The sequence below is a fragment of the Antechinus flavipes genome, chromosome 1 (assembly GCF_016432865.1).
Source record: "Antechinus flavipes isolate AdamAnt ecotype Samford, QLD, Australia chromosome 1, AdamAnt_v2, whole genome shotgun sequence".
In the NCBI taxonomy this organism is placed as follows: Eukaryota; Metazoa; Chordata; class Mammalia; order Dasyuromorphia; family Dasyuridae; genus Antechinus; species Antechinus flavipes.
Window position 1 is genome coordinate 80,370,404 of NC_067398.1, and position 26,408 is coordinate 80,396,811.

The 26,408-nt window shown below is 55.2% G+C and overlaps 1 protein-coding gene across 1 annotated transcript; it reads left to right on the plus strand.

Moving 5' to 3' along the window:
- The first annotated feature begins 3,907 nt into the window (after nucleotides 1-3,907).
- Nucleotides 3,908-25,561, plus strand: SEMA3G (semaphorin 3G). The gene is given in 17 exon segments (XM_051985119.1): nucleotides 3,908-4,853; nucleotides 10,269-10,429; nucleotides 10,807-10,869; nucleotides 12,068-12,187; nucleotides 12,617-12,707; nucleotides 13,259-13,375; nucleotides 13,531-13,676; nucleotides 13,915-14,029; nucleotides 14,133-14,202; nucleotides 14,447-14,591; nucleotides 15,022-15,163; nucleotides 15,166-15,252; nucleotides 15,754-15,845; nucleotides 18,555-18,596; nucleotides 19,568-19,796; nucleotides 20,339-20,478; nucleotides 21,872-25,561. Coding segments are annotated over 17 exon segments (2,292 nt in total). The 5' UTR covers nucleotides 3,908-4,753; the 3' UTR covers nucleotides 22,304-25,561.
- The last annotated feature ends 847 nt before the right edge of the window (nucleotides 25,562-26,408 follow it).

Consider the following 26,408-nt stretch of genomic DNA (forward strand, 5'->3'; position numbering starts at 1 on the left):
AGTCCCTCGCCACCACGACTTTATAGCGACAGATCCCCTACTTCTGGCACACCCAGTGACTAGGGCACTGTGAGCATTGGAAACCCTGAAGTGCCCAAAATAGGTGCAGCCGTGAGTGGGAGGGTGGTTCAGAAAGGGCTCCGAGGGGACAAGAGGCCCTACAGAAGCCAGAATTGCGCTGATCGGGGAAAGGAGCTAGAAGCCAGGAGATTTGGGTCTAGCCCCAACTGGGACCGTGGCAAACCCGCCTCTTCCCCTTGCCCGCTCAGAACAACGATGCCCGGGCTCCCGTGAGGGGGCCCTGGCAGGCGAATCCTCACCGGACACCGGCGGGGGCCAGGGACCGGGGAAGGAGTCGGAGGTTGTTTGAGCCACCTGCTCCCCGGCTCCTCCCGAGACCCTCAGCCAGATGCCGCCGCTGACATTGTTTCCCAAGGCCCCAGGAATGCCAGCTGTCTCTGGCCCTCCCCTCCTTGCCCTGTGCCTTCAGTGTTGGCATTCCTGAGCTGGAGGGGGGCGGTGAACGCCAAGGAACTGGAAGACAGCTGGGCCCAAGCAGCCTGGGGCTGGGCGGGGAGGCTTCCCACCACCCCTCTCATCTCTGAATTCCTCCCCCAAACCTCAGTGCTGAAAATTATCGTGGAACCCTTCTTCTAGTCCCTCTCCCTGCTTAAAAGGTGAAGTCCTGCTTGAATATTCCCAGTGACTGAGAGCTCACTCTCTACCAAGGAAGTTCATTCTGTAATTACTAGACAGCTGGGATTCCTGAATTTCTAGGATCTTCCCCTCCTCCCAATCAGTTCTACTTCATGGTTTACATTAACTCACAGAAACAGAGAATCCTAAAATCTCAGGGCTGAAAATTATCTTGGAAGCTTCTTCTAGCCCAGCTCCCCATTTAAAAGATGAGATCCTTCTGCTTGAATATTCCCAGGGATTGAGAGCTCGCTCTCTACCAAGGGAAGTCCATTCCATGATTACTCGACAGCTGTGACACTTAAGAAAGTCTTTACTCATGAGGGCCCCATCCCTTGCAGCCCCGGTCCCAGTTCTGGACTCTGGGACAAATCAGCCCCCTCGGGTTCGCGTCCTGCGGTGGGTTCCGCTGTGGACCCTGCTTGGGTTTGCAGACGCTGGCGGCAGACACGGGGGACTGACTCAGGGAGGCGGGAAGGGATCGGGAGGCCGGCTTTGGGGTGCCCAGGCACCCAGGCGGGGATTTCGGATGTCCGTCCCAAACTCGGGGCTGAGCGGCCGCCGGCCAGAGCACGCACACACACAGGGCCCACGCCGCTGGGCCGGAGAGGATCCCCCTGGGAGGGACACAACGCACCCCGATGGATCCACATACTATAGACGCGTCAGCTGCAAACACAGCAGCCTGTGCCCCCTGTGCCGTCGGCGTCCGGGCCGGCCAGAGCCAAAACCAGGGGCTGGAGCAAACTCAGGCCCTTTCCAGTTTCCAGAGTGACCACTTGGTGGAGCCAGAACCCCGCGTCTGCCTCCCACATCGAGCCCACGTTGAGCGTCTGATAGTTGCTTTTTTGTGGGGGAGCCCGGGTAGGTTTGGGTACCTGGGTGTGGGAGAACTGGGTGGTGGGACCTCCGGAAGGCAAGGGAGGTTCTAGACTAGAATTTTAGAGCGAGAAGGAGTTGTAGAGACCCTCCTCTCTCATTTTACAGACAGAAAAACTGAGGCCGCCAGATTCAGGACAAGAAATCCATTTTCCTGGCTCCCAGGTTTCCCCCCTCAGTACCAACATGAACAGGACCTCTCACTGCCCCAGCCCCTCATTCCTGTTCTGAACACCCCTGACCAGAAGCATAAAAGGAGACTACTGTGGAGGAATTGGGGAGTGGAAGGGAAGGAACAGCTTGGCCACTGCCCTGAGCAATGAGAGCAGTAGATCCTTCCCATTTTCTGGGAAGGGGATGGATTTTCAGAGTTTGAAGGGACTTCAGTGGAGCTTTTGTAATTCTTGGGGTTAAAAAAGAACTACCCTGACAAGTGGTTCTACTAGCTTCTATTTGAAGAACCTGAGGAATAAGAAACCCACTCCCCTTAGAGGAGGTCCCCATTTCACTTTGGGGGAGCACGAATGATGGGAAATTTAGAGCTAGGGAGATTGCGGGCTCTCTTTCCTAACATGGGCATTCACAGGAGAGAGCTGACCCTACAGGCCAAGGGCTAGAGTCGCCAAGGAAAAAAAGATGGAGATTCATCGTCTAGCTTCTTCTTTCTGAACCCCCCAGCTCCAGAAGCTACTGAGGGCTGGGGCCCACTACTTTCTGTAGAGACTGGGATGGGGAGATGGGAATGGGAAGTAGGAGAGGGGGGCATCAAGACATAGAAGAGAAAGCACAGAAATCTGGGGCCTGGTTCTGACTCACTAGTTGGTTTAGGAAACATTTCTTCTTTCTGGGCCTCAGTTTCCCCATTTGTAGAATGACCTTGTTTCTTCCCACCCTGCCCCTCTTGGATACTCTAGGATTCCAGAATTTGGACTTACTCTGTATGTGGGAGTGGGTGGAAAAGAACTTCACCAAACTGAGAGACCCACCATTTCCCATCTCCTTGGGCAACCAAGCTGCTAGAAATCCAGGATGGGAGTGAGGGAGAAAATGGGAGGAGAAAATGAAAACCAAAGAGTGGAAAGTGTTTGGGAAAGGGAGTGCCAGAGATGCTTTCCCAACCTCCACAAAACTCTTGCTTCCAATTTTTTAAAAGGATCCTGAGGGTTGAGGAGGCTGAGAGTTGCTAGTGTGGGAGGTTCAAATTCTGGAACAGGCTGGCGGCTGGGCCTGGGGGTGGAGGGTGGAGGAGAGGGGCTTGCTTTTTAGGGGAATGGTAAGAAGGGATGTTCCTTGGGAGCTGGGACTCTGGGGTAGGCTGAGGGAGATTTGCGGGGTCCTCTCTCTGGTGTGGAAGATTCTGGGTAGTGGGTGGGTCTCTTGGGCTGATAATCTCTGCAGAGAGGGTGTGTCTCTTTAGCATCCAGCCTTGTATTCTCTGTTCTTTGACCAGAGTCAGGACAGGCTTTTGTTGGGAGCTTAGAGAAGATGCCGCCCCACTTCTTTCCCTACTTCTTCTCGGTGATTATTGTCCCAGAGCTCAAAGAGCTTTAGTCATTATTTCCATTCTCTAATTGTCCAGATAGAGAAACTGAGGTCAAGAGGCACAAAGGGGATTGTTTATAAATAGCATTGCAGTGGCCAGGCTGGGTATAGATGAAGTCCAGTGTCCTGATTCCCAAACCCAGGATTCCGTGCCCCCTGACGTCCTCCTTGTAGTGCCCGTAGCCCCAGGACTTCTGGACCCCCTCTCATCTTTCTCTGCCTTACTGCCTGCCCTTGCTTCTGCATCCCTCCTGAAGAAGTAAGATAATGAGCTGTTGGGTTCACCGAGTGGCTAAGTGGGAACCTGGGATCCTTCTGGGTGTTGGGTTGGGCAATAGGCTCTCAGTCACCTGCCCTGGAGCCTCTGGCTTTGGACCCCTGCTGGGGAATTGTCAGGATAAAGGAGCGCAGGAAAGGTGGGAGTCAGGCCCAGGGGCTCTCTCAGGGTAGCCATGTCCTTGCCTTCCATCTCTCTGGAGTCAGTCTGTCTGCTCCTTTTTACTCCAAGGACAGCTAAGTGACCTGTGCAGGATCCTAGTCTCTCTCACCTCTTCCTCTTTGCTGGAGGAAGGCAGGAAAGAGGCAAGTTCCAGGTCCTGTGCCTGGGGAGCTTGGAGGTGGGGAGGGGGTGCAAAGCTCAAAGTATGATTTTAGCAAGGAACAACTAGAACATTCAGGAAAAAAATAATACTCTGAATGTGAGAACTGGAAGGAACTTAATTTTTTAATTAAAAAATTTTTTAACACACATTGCTTTATGAATCATGTTGAGAGAGGAAAATCAGAGCAAAAAGGGAAAAACCACGGGAAAGATTAAAAAAAGCAGAAAAACAGAAAAAATAAGAGAATTTAGCACACATTGATTTATGTTCAGTCTCCCTAGTTCTTTTTCTGGATGGCATTTTCTGCTCAAAGCCTCTCGGGATTGCTTTGATCACTGAACCACTGAGAAGAACCAAACCCTTCATAGCTGATCATCGCACATTCCTGCTGTTATTGTGCACAGTGTATTTCTGGTTCTGCTTATTGGAAGGGACTTTGGACGTCATCTAGCTCAACCCTCTCATTTCACAGATGAGAAACTGAGATCCAGCAAGGCAGATGACCCGACCAAAGGCGCACAGATGACATGGCAGAGTCCGGCTTTGAATGGGGTCCAAATTCGGCGTTCTTTCCTCTGCCCAGATCAAACCCAGCTCATTTCAGAAGCAGGGAAACTGAGACGGGGCTAGGGGAGGGGCTTATTCAAGGTTGCACTTCCAGTAGAGTCAGGACTGGAACCCAGGACTTCTGCCTTCCAGCCACGGCCCTTCCCATTGCACCGCACTGCCCCTGACCCAGCGCGATCTAAACCAACAGTCGGGATTGCGCCGGCTGCGGGAGCGGGAGCGGTCAGCGCGAAGCCAGTCTGTGTCCGGGCCCCCTTCCCCGTCCGTCAGTCCCCTCCCCACAGGCTCCTGGAGGAGCTGGGTGGGGCCAAGAGCGCTTTATAAAGGGGCTGCCGTGGCCGCTGAAGCAGCTCCTCCCGAGCAGAAGCAGAGCCCCGTTCGAGCCGGGAAGGGCGGCTGCGGACTCAGCCGGGAGCAAGTTCTGGAGGAGGGCGCCGGGCAGCATCCGGACAGCTCCTCGGCGCGCCATGGGCCTCCGCGGGCTGCTGGGGACCGTGCTGGTCACTCTGCTGGGCACCCTGGGAGCTGGCAAGAGCAGCGTGCCCCGCTTACAGCTCTCCTTCAGAGGTAAGACCCTCACCTGGCCCGCCACACTCCTGGCTCGCCACGCTCCCTGACCGCTTGACCAGCCACATCCACGGGACAGCGCCCCGCGGCCCCCCGCTCCCCGAGAAGGCGCTCACATCCCCCGCGGCCCCCCGCTCCCCGAGAAGGCGCTCACATCCTCCGCGGCCCCCTGCCCCCCGAGAAGGCGCTCACATCCCCCGCGGCCCCCCGCTCCCCGAGAAGGCGCTCACATCCCCCGCGGCCCCCCGCCCCCCGAGAAGGCGCTCACATCCCCCGCGGCCCCCCGAGAAGGCGCTCACATCCCCCGCGGCCCCCCGAGAAGGCGCTCACATCCCCGAGGCCTCCCGAACGCGCCCCGGCAGGCACTCAAACCCCCTCTGGCCAGCAGAAAAATGGGGAGAACAGCGAACTCAAGAGGCAGCCAGGTCAAAACCAGACTGCCGGGGTAACTTGTGTGCCTTTGGACCGGTCACTTCCCTGGTTCCTCCTCTGCAAAAGGAGAGGGCGGATGATTTCTAAAGTCCCTTCTAGCTTGGCTATATTATTCCCTGCCCAGGGATAAGTTGGGAGACTTAACAAAATGCCACTTAGATTTTTTAAATTGTGAGTCGTTAGCAGCAAAGCTTTTTATTTATGGGTCATTTCAAAAAACCCTCCCACGGAATCATTGGAGTTAATAAGCTGCACCACGGACAACTCAAAGTCCCCAAGAACAGAGCCCTATCATTTCCCTAAACCCTGGAAGCTTTACAAAAGTTTCCTGACAACAGGTGGGCGAGTTGTCAGGGTCCCCGTTTTACAGATGAGGGAAATAAGATTCAGTTGAAACGGCCTGTCCAAGGTCACACGGAAAGAAGAGATGGGGTTTGAACCCAGGTTCTTGATTTGGCGAAAGCAATGGGCTTTCTGGTTTTACCAGCCAGCCAAGTGCGGGGACTCACGCTGTCCCCCGGGGCTGCCGCTCTTGCTGACTGCTTATCAGCTCGGGCTGTTCAGAAGCTCCAGGAGCTGGGGGTCTGTAGCTGGGGCTTTCAGACATGACGAGGGAGCAGGAATCCAGCTGCTGCGAAACACAATATTCTGTTCTCGGATCCAATGGTGTCCAGAGGACATTTGTGCTTGGGGATGGGGGAAGCCGTCTGAAAGGGGCACACTCTCCCACAGCCCTCTGGAGAGAAAACTAGTGATCCGTTCCCTCCACACCTTCTCCTCTGAAGAGACCCTTCCCCCAGCTGCCATCTGAGCACCCTCTTCCTCCTGTTCCCTCCTGGGCCAGGTTCTCTGGGAAGGGGCTTCCCCAACCTCCTTCAGAGCCCTTTAGTCCTAGGATGCTCTGTAATCAGGCCAACCCCAAATCTCTCATGGAGCAGCCAAATGAGATTCTGGGTTCTCTTGATGTACAAATAAGGAAATGACTGATTTCCCACAAAAATTTCTTGGAAGGTCTGGATGAAAATGCTGGTTTCATAGACTCTTAGCATGTCAGAGAGAAGGGAAAAATCTTCGAGTTGAATTTCATTTTACATGAGAAGAAGGCCCTGAGATGGGAGGGGGCTTGCTCACAGAAGCCAGTCTAAAATTCTGGAGAGCCAGGAGAGCCAGACTTGAAGTCAGAGAACCAGGGGCCAGAGCCAATCTCTGGCCTCCTTGAGGGCCCAAAGTCCTCACCACCTCTAGAGCCTTATCTGGGGGCCTAAGGCCCCTGGAGACTCTGAGATAAGCCTAAACCATATGCTCCTTTCTTCTCCTGAGAGCAGACAGGCTGGCACAGAGCCCAGACCCAGGCAGCGTCCCATGATTTAAGTGTAGTTGACCTTGATAGAGCTTTCTCAGTGTATCACTTTGGGAGTGATGGAGGAACAAGGAAAGGAGATCCAGAGGCTCCTTTGGACTCCATATTGCCCCCAGTAGTGTGACAGACCCAGAATTTAGGATTAGAGGCTGGGCTTAAATCCTGAATATGTCACTCAGATTCAGATGTTACTCAAAGCCAACTGTGTGACGTTGGGCAAGTCATGTAGTCAAAAAAGCACTTGTTAAGCACTTACTGTATGCCAAATCCTGGGGGGAGGGAGGAAGCAAAACTGAGCTATGTGCAAACAGCTGTGTTTTTCCAGATGTTCAGAGGGAAAAGCTGCTGGATGGAAGGAACAGAAGTAAAGAACTGAGAGGGGACTCTCTTGCAAGGGGACATACAAAGGCACTCTCTGGATAGACACTAGGAGTAATGGGAAAGGCCTCTTTGAGAAGGAGGTGTTTGAGCCTAGTGTTAAAGGAAAACCAAGATGTCATTGCACAGGGAACAGCCAGGGAAAAGTCACACAGGTGGAGGACAGAGCAAAACGGGTGAGAAAGAATTCAAGGAGGGGAATGATAAGGCGGCAGATTGCCAAACAGAGGATGTTATGTTGGAGATAATAGGGAGTTTATTGAAGGGGAAGTGACAGGGTCTGCTTCCTGAGGGCCCATGAAGGGTCCTTCTAAGCTCTATAAAGCACTGGGTACTTGTTCCCTACTCTCAGTGAGGCTGAAGGCAACACTGCTGGCAGAAAGATAACAAATAGTCATTTCTAGTTTTCCTCAGTGAGGAGGGGAAAGGAGATGTATGAGTTTAGTCAGGGAAAGAAAGGGTTTGACTTGGGGGGAGGCCCTGGGTTGTGCAAGAAGGTCCTAAGTCCCAGCTTCTTCAACTGTGGTTTGTGACTTTATATGGTGACCTCAAAATTATGATTGACTATCAGTAAATGTTTGATTTGTATACCTACTTTATATACCCACATAAGCAGAGTCCTGTAAAAATTTCTCGGACAAAAAGGGCCATGAGCGGAAACAGTTTAAGAAGCAGCGGTCTAAATGACCAGGTGTGCTGGGGCCCTGTCTGTGGCTGCAGCTGGCCAGGCCATCGGGGCTCCTTCTGTGACCATGTGCCGTCCAGCTGTTCTCTCCCCTGAACCTTTCATCAGCTGCCAGCCCCCATCCGGACTCCAGCCTTGGCTCAGTCGCTCTGGCCTCCCCCAGGACTCATATTATTGACTCTGACACTTTCTGGAACTTGGTCCTGGCTTTCTATGATACTTTCTTTTCTGAGGAGAGACAAAATTTAGGGAAGTGATATAGGGGAGAGGTCAGGAATTGAGGAGGATGTCATAGAGCCTAGTATAAACTGAAGAGGAGGCAGGCAAAGTGAAATGGAGACTGGGATGTGACAGAGGGATGTAATTTGAGGGGGAGGCTGGGGTGAGATATGGAGGTGAGGCTGACCTATGACCTGGGGAAGAGACTGGGGTATTGTATGGGGGAGAAGCTGGGTCCCTGATGGGAGGGCTGATGTTTGTGGCTGAGGGATAAGGAAGGGAGGGGAAGTGCCCAGAGGGGATGATATAAGGGTGGACAGGAAGGGCGAGGGTGGGATTGGGACTTTGGGGAATTACTCTCTGGAACTGCAGATGACATGCAAAATTGCTGCTCTCAAGCTAGAATGGTACTGGCAGGCAGGGGAGTTTTTCCAGATGTTCAGTGGGACAAGTTGCTGCATGGAAGGTATGGGGGAAATTAAGGATGTAGAGAGGTGGGGTCCCTATTGCCAATGCTTTCCCCCAGCCTATGGAGGAAGATGAAGCCAGAGAGAGGAACCAAAGAAGGGAGAGGGAGGAGGAGAGGAAGAGAAAGAGGAGGAGGAGAAAAAAAAGAGGAGAAGAAGAAGAAGGAGAAGGAGAAAGAGAAGGAGGAAGAGGAGAAGGAAGAGGAGGAGGAGGAGGAGAAAGAGAAGGAGGAAGAGGAGAAGGAGGAGGAGGAGGAGAAGGAGGAAAAGGAGGAAGAGGAGAAGAAGGAGGAGGAGGAGGAAGAGGAGGGGAGAGAGAGAGACAGAGAGGACTAGAGACACAGAGAAAAACGGAAGGACAAGACAAAGACAGAAACAGAGTTCACCTTCTGAAACATCCCTGCTCTTTGGGCTCGAGCTCCTTGAGGCCCTGCTGCTCTTCTGGGATGGGCACACCTCTCCCTCCTCTCGCTGCCCCCACCACTCTCGCCTTGTTTCTCCATCCCACCCCTCTGTCCTGCCTGCCCCTCTATCTCCACAGCTCCCAGACTTCACAAAAAATGGTTTGTTTTTCTTATGGCTTATTCAGAAGGCAAAAGAAATAAATGCAAAGATTGTCCACCTTGGGAAGGAAATTAGATCTCTGGAAAAATAAAGTTACTTAGTACCAGGACAGGGGACAGGGAGGTGAGAAAAAGGACCCCAGAAAAGGGTTGTCCCTCTTGGCTAATTATAAATCTTCCCTCTCCTCTAAGTCAGAAATGACAACACCTAACGCATACAATTAGTTTTCTCGTTGAATAAAAACTGAATATAGAAATGCCCATCTCTCCAAAGTCACAGAACCAGAGGAACCATATTGTGCAGTGGGAACAGCACTGGCTTTGGAGTCAGGGGGCTTGGATTCAAATTCTGCCTCTGCTAGTATCTATACGACTATGGGACCCTCTCCGAACCTCAGTTTCCTCCTCTGTTAAATGGGAGGAAGGGTCTCTGAGGTCTGTTCCGGTCTCTGAGACCCAGTCCTTCCCTCTGTACAACCGGACTTGGTGCTCTCTGAAGGCCCTTCCATCACACGTGTTTTGGGGCAGGGGGGACCCGGAGGGACCCAGAGTAGAGGTGACTGAAAGGTGGAGAGAGACACGGCCAGTTGTGTGAGAGAGAGAGTGTGACTGTGCCCGAGTGTGTGTGAGTGTGTCAGTGTGTGCGTGAGACCCCCTCCCCTCTCCCTTACACAACCAGGAGCCCAGTGACCGTTACTAATTCCTCCATTGCCCCGAGGCCCGTCAGGGAGCCCCGCGCCTATAGCGAGCGTGTCAGGGGGCAAATGGGGAGCAGCAGATGGGGTGTGGAGGTGCCATGGCCGGGGCCAAATGGCAGGAATTGTGTATTTTTTGATTATTATTTTGCCTGGAGGTGAGCCCGGAGAGTGCGGATCCCTGGATCCCTGCGCGATGGCAAGGTCCCCGGCCGTGCTTGCCCTGGGGGGCACGCGGTCTTGGGGGCTCACGCCCGCACCCCCATTCTGCAGATGCCAGCCTAGAACCGCGGTGGGGGCCGTCCGGCAGCTTCCAAATGAGCCTTGTTCCTTTCTCGTTCCCAGGGCAGGGTGGGAGCCGGGGGACAAGGGGGGACAGCCGGCACTTCCCCCCAGGGGGCCGCCGTGGGGAGCCCGCTGCTTTACTGGAGCGCTCCACCCCGAAGCCCCCCTGGATGTAGGAAGGGGGGCCCTAAAGGAGGCCGAGGGGCGGGGCCGTGGGCTGGCAGGTGAACCAGGAGGAGGGGGAGGAGCCAGACGATGATAACTGGCGGGGCAAAGCTGGGCGGAGGGTTGGGATTCTGCGCAATGTCCCCTTGCTGGTGTCCATCCCCAGACCTCCTGGCCACTAACCGCTCCACCCTCTTCCTGGGCCCTCGGGGGAGATTGGATCTGAGGGCTCTGTATCTGGATGAATATCGGGACCGGCTGTTTCTGGGTGGACGGGACACCCTCTACTCCCTGAGACTGGACCACGCAGGGCCTGACCCCAAGGAGGTGAGTCCCAAGGCTCCGCGGCTGGGCCCAAAGTGCCTCCTCCCCCGGGACTGGAGAATCCACAGAATCAGAATATGTATCTGGTACCTAATAGGTGTTTAATAAGTGCTCGTTGGTTTATTGAGAAGCACCTTAGGGACCGTCTAGTGCTACTCTCTTATTTTACAAATGAGGAAAATGCGGTCCAAAGAGGGGACAGAATATTCCTGAGTTCGTATGAGAAGCTTTAGCACCTGGCCACCCATCCCCCAAGCCGGACCTGCGTTCCCTCTGCGAGCTACAGGTTCCCACTATTCCTTTCCCACACCTGAGAGAGGGATTTCCCCTGGTTCCTCCCTTGCTTCCCCCAGCCCACGCCCCATATTGTGTGTTCGCAGATCTTGTGGCCTCCTCGGCCGGGCCAGAAGGAGGAATGTATCCTGAAGGGCAGAGACCCCCAGGTAAGCGATGGTGAGACGTTGCGGGAACCTCTCATGATGTCAGTTCCCTTCCGTCTTGGGCCCAGTCTGGTTCTCAGGTCACTGGGACGCTGGGGACTTACTTTCCCTTCCTGAAAGGGGAGGCCGGGGAGATTTACATCCCTTGCTGTCCCTAACCTTGGTTCAGGGGCGGAGGAGATGCAAATCCCAGCATGCATTAAAAAAAATTCACCCAAATGAGACGGATTGGCTCTGGGCCAAGCCCAGCCCAGGTGTGTAGGGAGTGGGGGTCTCTGGGTCACACTGTCCCTCCCCTACGGCTGCTGTTGGTCTCCGGGCCAGGCCTCCATGAGGGGTGAGGAAGGACCCAAGCCCCTGTTCCTTTATTTCTTGGCCAATTCAGGAACCAGCAGCTCAGAGCAATAAGAAACCTGATTTCCTTCCTGTCGGGCAGGGCAGACAGTGGGCCAGAGGAGGGGAGAGCTATGTGGGAGGGAAGGACAGCTGTAAGGGATCGAGCCAGCCATCTCAGGCCGGGGAAAGACCACCTTGCGGGTACCACCCGAGGCCCCGAGTCCGGCCTGAGCCAGCACACAGCCACCCACCTGCCCCATTCGGAAAGTCCGCGTTGTGGAGCCGGCGAGGGCCGGGCTTGAGACAAAAATAAATAAAACCCAATCTTTGTTTTCGCGGAGTTCCCCGCCTGGGGGTGGGGCGGGGAGTGCGCAGACAGAAGGCAGGCTGCGATAAGGGCCGCCACGGACAAATAGCCGGAGTGTCAGAGAGAGCTCAGCAGGGCCTGGGAGAGTCGGGGAGGCTGGGTGCCGGGCAGGGCTGTGCCCGCCATGGAAGGAGAGCATTGTAGGCAAAGGGAAAGTGCAAGGAGAGTCACAGGGTCAGTTCTAGATCCCAAAGGGCTCCAGTGCCCCATGTCCCGTATGTAGTAATGGAGGACTATGCAGGTGAGGGGGACGACCCAGTTTGGGGCATGGGAGTTAAGAAGGGATGGAACAGAAAGCTGCCGAGAGAGATTTGGAGGCCAGGCTGGGGGCCGGACTAAGGACTATGGGAAATGGAGAGCCGGAGAAAATTCTTCCATCGGGCCATCCCACGTGGTGACCGCCGGGGAGGGGCCACTGAGCTGGATCTGAGCCTTGGGACACTGGGCCCCCCTGCTGCCCCCCCCCCCGGTCTCATGCGCTCACTGTCTCCCCTCCAGACCGAATGCGCTAACTATGTCCGAGTGCTGCACCCCTACAACAGAACCCACCTGCTGGCCTGCGGCACGGGAGCCTTCCAGCCCCTGTGCGCCCTCATCGCCGTGGGCCATCGGGGGGAGGTGAGCGGGGGCAGGGACCCTCCGCCGGGAACTCTGGGCCTCAAAAGGGCAGGGGCCTCGGGGAAGGGCCTCCCCAGCCTCTTTGTGCTTGCCTCAGAGCTGGACCCTCCTTGAAGGCTCCCCATTGAGTGGAAGATGACGGGAAGTCCCCAGCCCTGGGGCATGAGGGAGGGCCGTGGTGGGGCCCCTGAAGGGAAGGCTTTGTGCTGGGAGAGGGGGTGGGGGGGAGTAGGAAGAGATCTAAGAGAACCTCCCCCCTCCCCCAAGGACTCCCTCCGCTTCCACGCAATCAGCCTGAGCCCCCCAGGCCTTTTGGCCGATGATGGCAGGGGACCCGGAGCCCGCCGGAGTCCTCACTGAGGGAAGAAGGGGGGCAGGAGGGGGCAGCCTGGGATTCTCCCCATAACCCCCCTTGCTCTGCGCCCCCAGCACGCGTTCTCCCTGGAGCAGGCGAGCGTGGAAGGCGGGCGGGGCCGCTGCCCACACGAGCCCGACAGACCCTTCTCCAGCACCTTTGTGGGTGGGTGACTTGGCGCCCCGGGGAAGAGCTAGGCAGGGACGGGCACTGGAAGGGGGGACTGCTGGGGAAAGGGCCTTCTCACCTCTGGCTCCCTCCCGCCCCGTTTCTAACTTCGCTGGTCGCCCCCCCCAGTCCCCGAGCACAGAAATGAGGGGCGGGGGAGGGGAGGGAGCAGAAGGTGGGCTCGGTGGAGCCAGCCGTGAGGCACGGGCCCCAGCTGGAGTCCAGGAGCGGACAGTGGGAAGGTCACTGCGCGGAGGGAGGGGATCGGCTGGGGACCCCAAAGTAGCTGGATTGGATCTAACATATATTTCTACCATGTCTAAGATATATTAGACTACTGCCCTCTAGAGGAAGGGGTGGGAGAAGCGGAGTGGGGGAAGGAACTGGAACACAAGGGTTTTCGAGGGCTGATGTTGCAGAATTTTCTAGGCCCAGGTTTTGAAAAATGTGGGAGGGGCGCACGGCCACGGGCCGGAGAGGGAGAGAAGCCCATCTGAGAGCCCCTCCCCCGCCCCCGGCCCCCAGGCCTGACGCCCCCTCCTCCCCAGGCGGAGAGCTGTACACGGGTCTCACCGCGGACTTCCTGGGCCGCGAGGCTGTGCTCTTCCGCAGCGGGGGCGCCCGGCCTGCCCTGCGCTCGGACACGGACCAGAGCCTCCTACACGGTGAGCCCTGGGGGGGGGGTCTGGGGCTCTCCGGGGCGGCCAGGGGAGGGAGGGGGCGAGGGCTCAGGGGGGCCTCCAGGCCTTGGGGTCTGGCTCCCGCTGACGTCGTCAGACCGAGGCGCTGCTCCCCCACGACCCTGCCCTCTCCCCCGCAGACCCCAGGTTTGTGGGCGCCGCCCTCATCCCCGACAACGCCGACCGGGACAACGACAAGGTCTACTTCTTCTTCTCGGAGGCGGCGGCCCTTCCGGACGGGGGCTCGGGCCAGGCCATCGTCAGCCGCGTGGGCCGCATCTGCGTGGTGAGGGCGGGGCTGGGGGCTCTGACCGCCCCCCACCTCCCAGGGGAGGGGCAACTTCCCGCCCCCCAGGGGGATCCGGCGTCAGGGCTGGGACCCGGGGAGGGGCTCCCTTGGGCCGAGGGCTGGCTCTGCCCTCCATCACGCCTGGGCGGGCCACCCCCGGACCGACCCCTCTCGGGTTCTCCAAGGGCTCTTGGCTCCCTGCCGGTCCCGGAGTAACCCTGCCTCTGCTTCCCAGAACGACGCCGGGGGCCAGAGGGTCCTGGTGAACAAGTGGAGCACCTTTCTGAAGGCCAGGCTCGTCTGCTCCGTGCCCACCCCCGGGGGGGCCGACACCCACTTTGACCTGCTGGGTAAGCCGGAGGGCGGGGGAGAGCGTGGGGGGGGGAGGGGAATGGGGGAGGGGGCTGGCCGGGAGGGGTCGGGAGGCTTGGAGCCGCCTTCCTTCCCTCCCAGAGGACGTGTTCCTGCTGTGGACCAAGGATGGCAAGAGTCCGGAGATCTACGCCCTGTTCAGCACCGTCAGGTAAGGGGCGCCCCCCATCTCCCCAGCCTTTGTCCCTTTGTGTCCCACTGAGCCATAAGGCCCGGGGCTGAGGCAGCCCCTTCCTCCCCCCTGCTTACTCCCCCAGAGCCAGCCTTTCTCCGCCCGTAGCCCCTCCTGCTGGTGACTGGGGCTCCCGCCTCGGGCCCCTCATCCTCGTCCCTCGGGACCTCCCCAGGCCCGCCTTGGGAAGGGCCGCCTGCCTGACCGGGCCTTTCTTTGCCAGCGCCGTGTTCCAGGGCTTTGCTGTCTGTGTGTTCCGCATGGCCGACGTCTGGGAGGTTTTCAACGGGCCCTTTGCGCACAGGGACGGCCCCCGGCACCAGTGGGGACCTTACGGGGGCAGGGTGCCCTTCCCTCGGCCTGGGGTGGTGAGTGCAGGCCTGGGGGGGGGAGGGGGCTGAGGAAGGAGGGGGCTGAGGAAGGAGGGGGCTGAGGAAGGAGGGGGCTGAGGAAGGAGGGGGGCAGGCGGCTTTCCCGGCTCCCACAGTGCTCTCCGGGGCTCCCGCACGGCTCAGGTGAAGCCCTAGGCCCCTGCTTTCTGGCACCTGCCTTCCTCCCCTGTGGCCCCGAGTCTTCCACTCCTCGGGAACAGTCCTAGACCCCCAGCCCTGGGGCCCTACAGCTCCTTGCCCCCTGAGGGAGAAAGCTCTCGCCATTTTGCTTTCCCAACGCCCAGCTCAAGGAGAGGGAAGGAAGGGAGCCTCAGGGTTAGGCAGGGCAGGGGAGGGGAGACGCCTCTCGGTTTCCCCCTCCTGCTCTCTCTGCCCCCGCTCACATCGCTCCCTCCTCGGCCCACAGTGTCCCAGCAAGACCACGGCTCAGCCTGGCCGGCCCTTCGGCAGCACCAAGGACTACCCCGACGACGTGCTGCAATTCGCCCGGGCCCACCCACTCATGTTCCGCTCGGTGCTGCCCCGGCACGGGCGCCCCCTCCTTGTCAAGACCACCTGCCCTACCGGCTTCTCCAGATTGTGGTGGACCGAGTGGAGGCTGAGGACGGGGCCTATGATGTCATCTTCCTGGGCACAGGTGGGTGGGCTGAGACCCCCACCCCTCCCCCACGTCCCTGCCTGTCTTACTGCCTGCAACCTCCCTATTAGCAAGTGACCCGCATATCATCCCAAAAGCATATCGAGTTCCAGTGACGCCCTGAATGAATCTATCAGTCAGCCCTGGGGGGGACTTTATTCACCAGAGAGGGACGCAGAGAGCAAGTCAGTGAAGGAACTAAGACCCAAACCCGGGACCCCACAAGCTCAGACCCTTCTTTCTCTCTGAGAAGAGCCTGGGAACATCAGCTTGTGTTGGAAGGACAGTCAGAGGGGCCGTAGGTCAGGGGCAGGGGGACAGACTTTGGGCCAGAGGTCTACCCCGCCCCCCCCAAGATTGCTCCGAAGCCCCCACGTGGACGGTGTGAGCCCCGCGTTGACCACAGCCTTGCCTGGGTGGTGAGGTGACTCCTAGAAGCTTTGAACAAGCTTTTTCTCTCCTGTTCCAGTTTCTCCTTCCCCCTCCCTTTGTGCTTCTCAGATGCAGGCTCCGTCCTCAAAGTCATAGCTTTCCAGACTGGAAAGTCTGTGGAGCCCGAGGAGGTGATCCTGGAAGAACTGCAGGTGTTTAAGGTGAGCCTAACAACAGCTGGGGTACGTACTGAGAGGCTTGCAGAGCTCTTTACAACCATCATCCCACCCCTGGGAGGGAGGCGCTGTTACTATCTCTGTCCTACAAATGAGCACATCGAGGTTAAGTTTCCTGTCCAGCACCATGAAAAGAGTAAGAGGTTTGGTCTTTTGTTTATTACAGCTCTTTATTTTCAAAACATACGTATGGACAGTTTTTCAGCATTCACCCTTGTAAAACCTTGTGTTCCACCCTCCCCCCCCCCCATCCCCTCCCCTAGATGGCAAGTAATCCAATATATGGTAAATGTGTTTAAAATATTTGTTAAGTCCAATATATGAATATACATATTTACACAATTATCTTGCTGCACAAGAAAAATCAGATGAAAAAGGAAAAAAATGAGAACATAAAATGCAAGCAAACAACAACAAAAAGAGGGAAAATGCTATGTTGTGGTCCCCACTCAGTTCCCCCAGTCTCTCTGGGTACGGATGGCACAAAGAGTAAGAGTTTGAAGCTGGATTTGAACTCCCGTTCTCTCTGTCCACTGTGCCACCCAGTGCGCAGTGAGGTGGAGGCTTATCCGGAAAGGTCAGGAGGATTTTAGCGAACTGGGAGCTCCGGGTGAGTCAACAGGATGTGAAGGCAGCCAAGAGAATGGATGTGGTCTTAGGCACGGTGCCCAGGGCTGGGCCCACTGTATCCTTCCCTCCTCGGCCATATCTAGGGCATTGTCTCTAGCTCTGGGTGGTATGGTTTAGGAAAGATTTTGATAAGCTACGGGCAGTTAGGTGGTGCAGTGGAACCAGGAATACCTGAATTCAAATCTGGCCTCGGACAGTTATCAGCGGCAAGACCCTGGGCAAATCACTTCCCCCATTTGCCTCCATTTCCTCATCTGTCAAAGGAGTTGGAGAAAGAAATGGCAAATTACTTCTTTACTTCTGTCAAGAAAACCTCAAATTTAAAAAATTTCCAAATAAATAAATAATGAATAAAAAATGAATGAATAATAATGAATGAATAAAAAACCTTAAATGAAAACAACCAAACAACTTGATAAAATGTGAGGAGTTATATTAGATCCTAGAGATTAAAAAAAAGGGGGGGCTTTAATGGGGGTTCAACATGTAATAGACTAAGCAAATAGAAACTAATTTAAGGTGGGTGAGAGCACTAAGGACCGGGGCAGCCGGACAAGGTGGGCAGAAGGTAGCTTCTGAGCCGAGGATCAGTGAGATGGCATACAGGGGACTGCCGAGGAAGGGGAGAGGGGATATCTAGCTCCAGGCAGGGAAGCAGACCTGCCTCCCTGGAACATGCATGAAAGGCTGTGGGATGGAATAAGTTGAGAAAGACAGCAGGAGCCAGATTGGGGACAGCTCTAAATGCCAGAGGGTAAATTTGCATTTATCCTAGCGGCACTAGGGAGCGTCTAAGGTTTTGGGAGGAGGAGAATTCTAAGGTCTGGCTTTGTTTTGGGGAGTTTATTTTGGCAGCTGTATGGAAGGAAACTGAACTGGAAGCAGAAAGACCAATTAGGAGGGTGTTAAAGTAGTCCAGGCCAAAAGAGATGAGGGTCTGAACTAAGATGGCAGCCCGGAGGGTTGCCCATGTGCCCCCCAGGCACCCACAAGCTCAGAGGGCATGTGTAAGGGATGTCGCGGAGCTAGGATTGGCAACTGACTTGTGTTTGGCAAGTGAGGGAGAGAATTGCGTGTGACTCTAAGCATGTGAGCCTGGATGGCTAGAAGGAGGAGCACTCAGCAAAAACAGGGATTTTCAAGGGCAGCTGGGTAGAGCCCCAGCCCTGAAGTCAGGAGGACCCGAGTGCAAATCCAGCCTCAGACACTTAATACTTCCCGCCTGTGTGACCCTGGGCAAGTCACTTAACCCCAATGGCTTCAGCAAAAACAAACCAACACAAAAACCAAGGGTTTTCCAGAAGGACAGATGGGGAGGAAGGTACTGAGTTCCATTTTGGAAGTGTTGAGTTTGGTATACTCAAGGGATATCCAGGTAGAGATGTCAGGAAAGTTTGGGTAAGTATGACAAGGGAACATCTGCAAAGAAATGATGACCCCATTCATGGCTGTTAATGAGAGAAAGCAGAGAGAGGAGCCGGGACAGCGCCCAGGGGAACAGTCATGGTTAGGGAGCGGACACAAAGGTAATTCAGGGAAAGAGATGAGCAGCCGAAAGGTATTATACTGCCATGATATCCGTGAGCACTCTGTGTTGGGAGGGGCTGGATGTGGGCTTATAGGAAGATGGCGTAAACATTCAGGCCAGAGCAGTAGGCTAATTAAGTTAACTAATAAGTTCGTTTATTGTAATTATTAATAAGTTAATTAAGAACTGAGGAATTGGAACTCAAGGAGACGACCAGCCTCCGAATTTTGTAGCTAAATTAGCCAAAGCCTTCAACAGAGTCCAGTGAGGAGGAGGTTGGCTGGCAGTGGAGACTTTTCTCCTAAATACAACAGCTGGAGCAGGCTGCTTGGCCTTCACTTCAAGAGCTTGGCTCTTGGAGGAGGAAGGACTCTTACAAAAAGCCAGAAGTGCTCATTTGAATCCAGGCGGGGAGCCAGCTTTTGAAGAAGAGCCCTCTGGGATAGCTTGCTTGGTTGGGTTAGGGGCCTAAAGAAATGGAGTAAAGGGGAGGGTGGAGATTCAGTCCCAATGATGAACTCCCATTCTGTCCCTAGGTACCCACGCCCATCATCGAGATGGAGATTTCTGTCAAAAGGGTAAGAGAAAAACACTTTTTCTTCTCTCTTTCTCCATTTCACCCCTTCTCCTCCTTTTTCTCCCTCTTCTTGCTTCCTCCTTTTCCTTCTTTGTGGCTCTTTCCTCTTCTCCCTTGGTTTAGCCTTCCCCCCTTCTCTTGAACTCTTCTATCTTTTCTTTCTTCCTTCCAAATTCTTATCATGTGGAGCTTTTGAGCTGCCCTCTTGGAGCCTCATTGGGAAGAAAAGGCTCCTACAGGAAACCATCCAAGAACAGAAATACGTGTGACCAAGTGCTGGGTTGTGTGGTCCAGACCCGTGGAGTTGGGGGAGTGAGGGTGGAGGTCCTTCAGAGTTTTTGAAGGCTTCAGAGAGGAAGCAGGTCCTTAAAATTCACATTTATCAAACCCTATTTTAAGGAGATTAGGGGGCCTCACTTAAAGGGCCTATCACAAATCACCCTCGTGGGATTTAGAATAAGAAGGAAGCCAAGAAATGCACAGGCCACATGCTTATGTTCATAGATCAGAAATTGAGACTGAGGTGAGAACAGTGATTGGAAGACTACATCCTCGGGCTCCCAGTCCGGTGCACGTTCCCTTCCACGTGCTATGTCTCACTAGAAGAATTCCCTTTCTTTCCTCCTTCAGTTTGTAATCTGTGTAAAAGTGGGTTTTCCTGCGTCAGGTTGGCTTGGAATGGGATTGCCCACATATGTATGGCTTGGTGCATTGGACAAGGGCCTGTGTCTTGAGTGGGGAGAGAGCAGAAGTCAGAACCTCGGGGACGAGATGGGAGAGCCGCTGGTCTCTGGGCTGGGAAGATCTCCGCAGGAGCTTGGACGGCCGGGAGCTCCGCGGCTGCTCCTGCCTCCCTGACCCGATGGCACCGAGCCTTTCCTAGCTCCCTTTGAGGTCAGCTGCTCTGATAGGAGGCCCCGGCTCTGGACGGGCCCATCCTGACTCTGCTCCCGGGGTCTGGTCCCCATCTAGCAAACGCTGTACGTGGGCTCCCCACTGGGCGTGGCCCAGCTCCGGCTGCACCAGTGTGAGGCGTATGGGAACGCCTGCGCCGAGTGCTGCCTGGCCCGGGACCCCTACTGCGCCTGGGACGGCCACACCTGCGCCCGCTACCAGCCCAGCTCTGGCAAACGGCGCTTCCGACGGCAGGACATCCGGCACGGCAACCCAGCGCTGCAGTGCCTGGGCCAGAGCCTCGGCGGTAAGCGTGAGGGGGGGTCCCGGGGGTCCCGGCTAACAGCGTCACTGAAAGGTCCCACCAAGCTCCGGGGCCCTGGGGGTGAGCGTGAGGGTGGGGGTCTCAGGGGTCCCAGCTAACAGCGTCACTGAGAGGTCCCGCCAAGCTCCGGGGCCCTGGGGGTGAGCGTGAGGGGGGGTCCCGGGGGTCCTGGCTAACAGTGTCACTGAGAGGTCCCACCAAGCTCCAGGGCCACGGAGACAAGGCTGAGCTGGCTCTGCCCTCCAAGGCGAGCGGACAGAGAGTTGGGGTCCGGGCCCAGCCCTCTGACTTGGCCCTGCACTGCCAGAGCCCCTTACCACTGCTCCGGGAGGGCCGGCATCAGCCCGACGGGGGCCCAGGAAGAATGAATGGCCGGATCTGGAAAGTAGAACGGCTCCATCAGTCCCAACTTCCAGGCCCGTCTCCGGGGAGGGCAGGACGGACATCCTGAGTCAGGTCATAGGCCGGGGCCGAGGAGGAAGGCTGGGAACCGAGCGGGGCGAGCTGAGTCCGCTTCTTTCCAGGGGAGGCCCCGGGGGGTGTGGAGGCCACGGTGGTGTACGGCACGGAGCACAACAGCACCTTCCTGGAGTGCCGGCCCAAGTCCCCACAGGCCGCTGTGCACTGGTTTGTGCAGAGGCCCAAGGACCAGCAGCCCGACCAGGTGAGCCTGGCTCCCCCAGCCCCCGGGGCCTGCCCTTCTTTTCTCTGCCCCCCCTTTCTCTCCGCTCTCTTTTCTCTGTCTCTCCTTCTTCGTCTCTGTGTCTCCATCTTGTCTCTCCCCTTTCTTTCCCATTCCCGGTCTCACTTTTCTGATTCAATCTACCATTCAGGGCCTGTTATCCGTGCACTGCCGGCCAGCAGCCAGAATACTGGGGGTCCCCGGTCCTGAACCTCCCCCTCCAAACCCTTGTGCGGGCTGTGCTCCCTGCCGTCCTTCATCCCTCAGAAGCCCCGGTTACCTTTAGAATTTAGCTTCAGCCCCGTTTTCCACAAGAGGCATTTTCTGTGTCTGTCTGTCAAGGGGGAGGAATGGGCCAGGGAGGTCTTTCTTCTGGGGAGCAAATTTACCCTAAATAAGGAGTTTTAAACCTTTTTTGAACCACTTTGGCAGTCTGTGAACCCCTGAGAATGATGTGTTTAAATGCATAAAGCAAAAAACACAGGATTTAGAGAGAAACTGGTTACACTGAAATGCAGCTGTTAAATAAAAACAAGCTCCCAGCAGCCCAGGTCAGGAAGCCTTTGCGGGATCCCCAAGCTTCACGGTCAGCCTCGTGGCTCCAGGTTCATTACCCTTCGCCACACCGGCAAGTTTTCCCTTCTCTCGGTCCCAGGCGGGGAGGGCTTCTGAAAGGCTCTGGCTCCTCCCTGCCGGGCCCCCTACCACCAGGTGCCCCCCGCACTGGGCCCCTGACTCCCAGGTCCTGATGCTTCCTGCCAGGAGCCCAGCTGTCTGCCCTGACCCCCTCTTCCCTCCTTGCGGATGCGGAAGAGCCCGCTGGCCCTGGTGCTCCGAGGGGCGGGCGTGGGTGGGACGAAGGAGCGATTCCAGGGCGAGCTGGCCCTGCTCCCACAGGTCCGGGGGAGGAGAGGACAGACTGATCCTAGAAAAGGGGACCTCTGGGCTGGGGAACTGGGGGAGGGGCGGTGGTGGGCCAGCCGGCAAATGGGGCACTCTGAGGAATTCGTGGGGAGTGGAGGTTAGAGAGCTGAGCCCTGGGAAGAGAACCAGAGGTGGAACTGGAGCTGGGAAGCACCCGGTGCCACGCGTATCGGTGGGTCTGTCACGGGGAAGCTCTGCAGTGCATGAGCTCTGTGCTAGGCCGTGAGTTGGAGAACGAAGGCCAAAATATCTACGATAATTTGGAACTGAATATGAATTAACTAAATATTTAATTTCTGAATAATGAATTAGCCAGAGTAATCTGCGACCTGAGTGCTACGGGAGTTTGGAGGAGGAGAAGCAGCAGGCCTGGAGCAGGATTTAGGGCACCTGGCAGCGGTTTAGGCAAAAATCATGCTTTTCCACCCTTCTCAGCGACCGTTCCCAACAGGTGAAGACAGATGAGCGCATCCTGCAGACGGAGCACGGGCTGCTCTTCCGGAGGCTCAGCCGCCTTGACGCGGGCACCTACTCGTGTAAGACCCTGGAGCACGGGTTTGCCCAGACGGTGGCCAGACTGGCCCTGGAGGTGATCGGGGCCGAGCAGCTGGAGGGCCTGTTTCCCCGGGAGCCGGCGGAGGGGGAGGCCACCCCCAGGAGCCCGACCCGGGCCTGGTACAAAGACATCCTCCAGCTCATCGGCTACGCCAACCTGCCCCGGGTGGAGGAGTACTGCGAGCGCGTGTGGTGCGGCGACCGGTACCGGCGCAAGGGGAAACACAGCAAGGGCAAGAGCTGGCTGGGGACCGAGCTGGGAAAGAAGGCGAAGAGCCGAGCCCAGGGGGAGCGCAACCGGACCCCCCGGGAAGTGGAGGCTACATAGGAGGGGGGCAGGTAGCTGGGACGGGGAGCAGGGTGCCCAGCTCTCCCGGAGGAAAGCCTCACTGGCCGGCTGGGGCAGGGTGTCCGGGGCCCAGACTGACCATCCGGCCTAGCGCCTTCCTCTTGCAGGAAACTAAAATCTCTGCCCCCCCAGAGCCTGACGGGCAGGAGTCCCGGGGCTGGAGATCCCCAGGCTCCTGAGGCGGCCTGGGGGGCCTTTCCCCAAGCCTCTGTGCCACAGCCCGCGCCCCTTCCTGCCAGCGTCGCCAGGGACCGCCCGCGTCCCAGGAGGCCTGCTCATGTTCCGCTGCCTTTGTTCTCCTTGGGAGGTGGGGTCTGCTTTTGCAAACGCATTTCCAGCTGTGCCCAAAGAGGAGGGCGGCTTTCTTTTTCTTTCTCAGCCTGTGAAACAATAGCCATTCCTACAACTTTTAGGGTACCTGGGCCGGAGGGACCAGGCTCACGTTGAAGCGGCGGCAGGTGGGACGTGAGGCACTTTCCCTCAACGTCTGGGGGACGAGCAGTGAGGCTCAGAGCCAAGTATTTCCATTCTGGTTCAGGATAGGAAAACTCCCAGCAGAGTTTCTGCTGACGGAGCCCAATCTTCCTCAAGGTGGGTGGTGGGCGGTGGGAGAGTTTGTAGGCGAAGGAGGAGGAGAGAAGAGGAATTTGTTTTGACTCAAGACCAGCCATATCATTGATTTAGAGCCAAAGGGGACCTCAAGGACCCCTAATTCAATCCCTCATTTTAAATATGAGGTCCACAGAGATTAAGTGAATGACTCAAAACTATAAAGGTAGGAAGTGACAGGTTTGAACCTTTGGATCCAGAGCCAGCCATTTTTTTCTATGGTGCCACATTGTCCCTGATAGCCTAGCGCTGCCTTTTTCCCTGTAACCGAGGCTGTGGAAGAGATGGGACACCTTTCAATCCTAGCATTCTATGTTTTAAAACAGAGTCCAGGGACCCATACTGCTCTCCACACCCCATCTTTGCCCCTTGGGGAGTCCCATTAGAATGAAGCAACTGGTTTATCTGAGGCACTGAGCCCTGTTTCCCTCTGACGATTCCCTAATTCCCTAAATTAATCTGCCACTTCAAGGGCTGTGGAAATTCTGAGGAGCAGCAGCAGTGGGTCAGTATTTTTTTTTAAAAGAGCTAATGCAATATGAGGTTGCGTTAATAGAATTCAAGTGCCTAGCAGAAAGGAAATCAAGGAATATAATAGTCCTGCTGCCCTATGCCCTGGTTAGTCAGCCTCTGGAATACTGTGTTACATTTTAGAAAAGACATGGACAAGGGGGAGCATGTGCAGAGGAAGAATCTTGTTGCACAAAGAATAGTTAAAGGAACTGGAGATGTTAACCTGGAGACTTGGGGGCAGGGATCTGGGACAAGGAAGAGAAGAAACATGGGTCATTGTCTTTAAATATTTGAAGAGCTGTCATATGGAAAAAGAATTAGCCCTATTATGTGCAGCTCCAGAGGATGGAAATAAGATCAATGGGTGGAAGCACCAGGAAGATGGATTTCAGATTTTTAATTTGATAATAGACTGATCCAACGAGAGAGTGGGCGGCCTATCCAAGTAGCAAGCAGAAGATCGTGTCAAAACTGTTGTCTGCAGGATAGGAACGATGAATTGAAAAATCTCCAAGCTGCCCAGAGCTTCCCCCTCCTATTATTGACATTTCCTGGTTTTCTGAAAACAATTTCCTTTTTTCTTCTTCAACTCCACCTCCCATTCCCCCACTTAGAATTTCTCTAAGTCCTGGCATTGTTCTCTGTAATAATGACTGGTGTGAAGTCAGAAAATCCAGGTTCTCCATTCCCTAGCCCACATGGAGAGGATCAGAAACTCTTGGAAGATCTGGAGGGTGTGGGGTAGGGATAGAGTAGAGGGAAGGTAGGCCCTGGGACCGAGAGGAAGAGGGGGAGTAATGATAGAGAGAGAAGCTCTCTCTGAGCATCAGAGTCCCATCAGCTAGTCCAGAGTCTCCTCAGGAGCTTTGGGAGAAGCGAGGGAGCGCTATGCTGAGTCTCCCACCTTCTGCTGGGCAGGGTTCTGGAGAGGATTTGGGTGTGAGAACCAGCTTACATAGGGTTTTTTTTTTTTTTTCCAGAAGATGCTAATTTAGAGAAAAAAGTTAGGAATTCTAAATCTTGGAACAAGATGTCTGTGTCTGGGACAAATGCTACATAGAACCATCCAGGGAATAATTCAGGGCTAGGATTGGGGAGTGGGGGAGGATTGAATTGAAAAGAGCTCCCATTCCGAGGATGAACAATTTAAGAGATGCAGGAAAAGGGCAAAATGGGGTGGGGGGAGGGAGGTGCCATAAGTCTGACATTGGGGTGGAGGGGAGTCTGCTCCTTTCTCTCAAACCCATATGTAGACTTCATCTATGTACTTTGACATAGAATCGATCTGAAGGTGTGAGATGAGAGCAGAGTTGATTTTCCCCCCTTCCTGGGACTGCTGTGGATGTGGGGGAGAGGGCAAGGAGACAGAGAAGGGATGAAAGGGAAAGGAGAAAGTTTAAGATGGGAAATGGTGTTATCCCAAGGCCTTCCTTGGGATAATGAGAAGGAGAGAGTGGGGCTACAGCAATCAATGAACAATCCAGGTATGAGCCAGGCCCCAGGTTAGCCCCAGCTTGGTCCCAGCACATGTTCATCTCATCCATTAGCTGGGTCAAGCCAAGAAGCATTTATTAAGTGTCTGTTCTAATCGGGCAGGAGGATAGCAGACAGGTCTTGGACACTGAACACAACATTTATATGTGATAAAATGTCAGCCTTTTCTACCAGATCTTGGTTTGGAAGCCTTTACTTTAAACATACCATATTGTTTCACTTGTGAATAAGCCCTGTAAATATATCATATATTTGAATTTTATTTTTCTATGCTAGGTTCGATCTTATATATAGAATATGCTCTTTGCCATTGGAGTGTGTTTCCTATTTTTTTATGATATAACTGTTATTTAGTTCTCCAGAAGGATGCCTACAGAAGACTGTTATGTTAACCTCTGGGGATGGGGAGGAGGTTAGTAGTATTTATATTTTGGTTTTTGTGCATTTACTGTTCTACCAGAGCTGACTCTTCCTGCTTCGGTGGCCCATGGATGGAGAATCGTATTCTCCAGCCTAGGACAGGGGAAGCTAATAAGAGTTGGCTCGAGGTTTGCAAGGAAAAAGGAGACGAATGCTTTGTTTGTGGGAAACTAAGATTGTTTATTAAACTGGGAAAACCCATCTTGTGTGAGACTGATCTTGGAACTTCAGGAAGAAATGCTGGTAGGGGTGGAAGAGCTGGGTTTTGGGTCCTGGGAGCGGAGATTATTTCACAATAATCACAGACATCTGCCATAGCACCACCTGGCCCAGCTCCCCGCTTTTCATCTCAACCAACAAAGCATCTTCCCCCTTGCCAGGGGCGCTCACCTGCATCAACAGGGACTGAACAACAGTGACTTCTTGGCTCCTGGAACTCCCACGGGATTACACACATTTCCTACCAAAGTAGGTTAGCTGGTTTGGGGTGAGGGGTTAAGGGCAAGGGGGAGAATTTCTAGGAACTGAGAGAAACCCCCTCCCCCCTAATATGGCTAAGCCTGGGACTTTTATCTAAGATGGGGCTCCATCACCAAAGATGGATGTCTTAGGTGAGATTTCAGGGCTCATCGCTGGAGAAGAGACTTTAGGCAACTCTTCATTCTATTAGTAAAATCGGTGCTTCCCAGGCCAGCATCTGACATGACAGATCCCCAAGAAATGGCTCCCACTAAGAGTCGGTTCCTGGGACAGACACTAAGTGGCACAGTGGCTAAATGCAGGGCCTGGAATGGGGAGGGTCAGTCCCATTTTAGCCCCAGATGGGCTGTGTGACCCTCGGCAAGTCACTCACCCCATTTGCCTCCGTTTCTTCATTGTAAAATGCGCCCACCTCGCAGGGTTGTTATGGGCTCAGATGGGATGATAGCAGCAGGATCCTTGTACCTAAAGCCGTCATTACTAGCTGGAGTTCTTCATTTCGTCTCCAAATAACCATCCGTCTAACCCGCCTCCGTGTTGTGCCGTCCCCCGGTATTTGTGGGGTGCC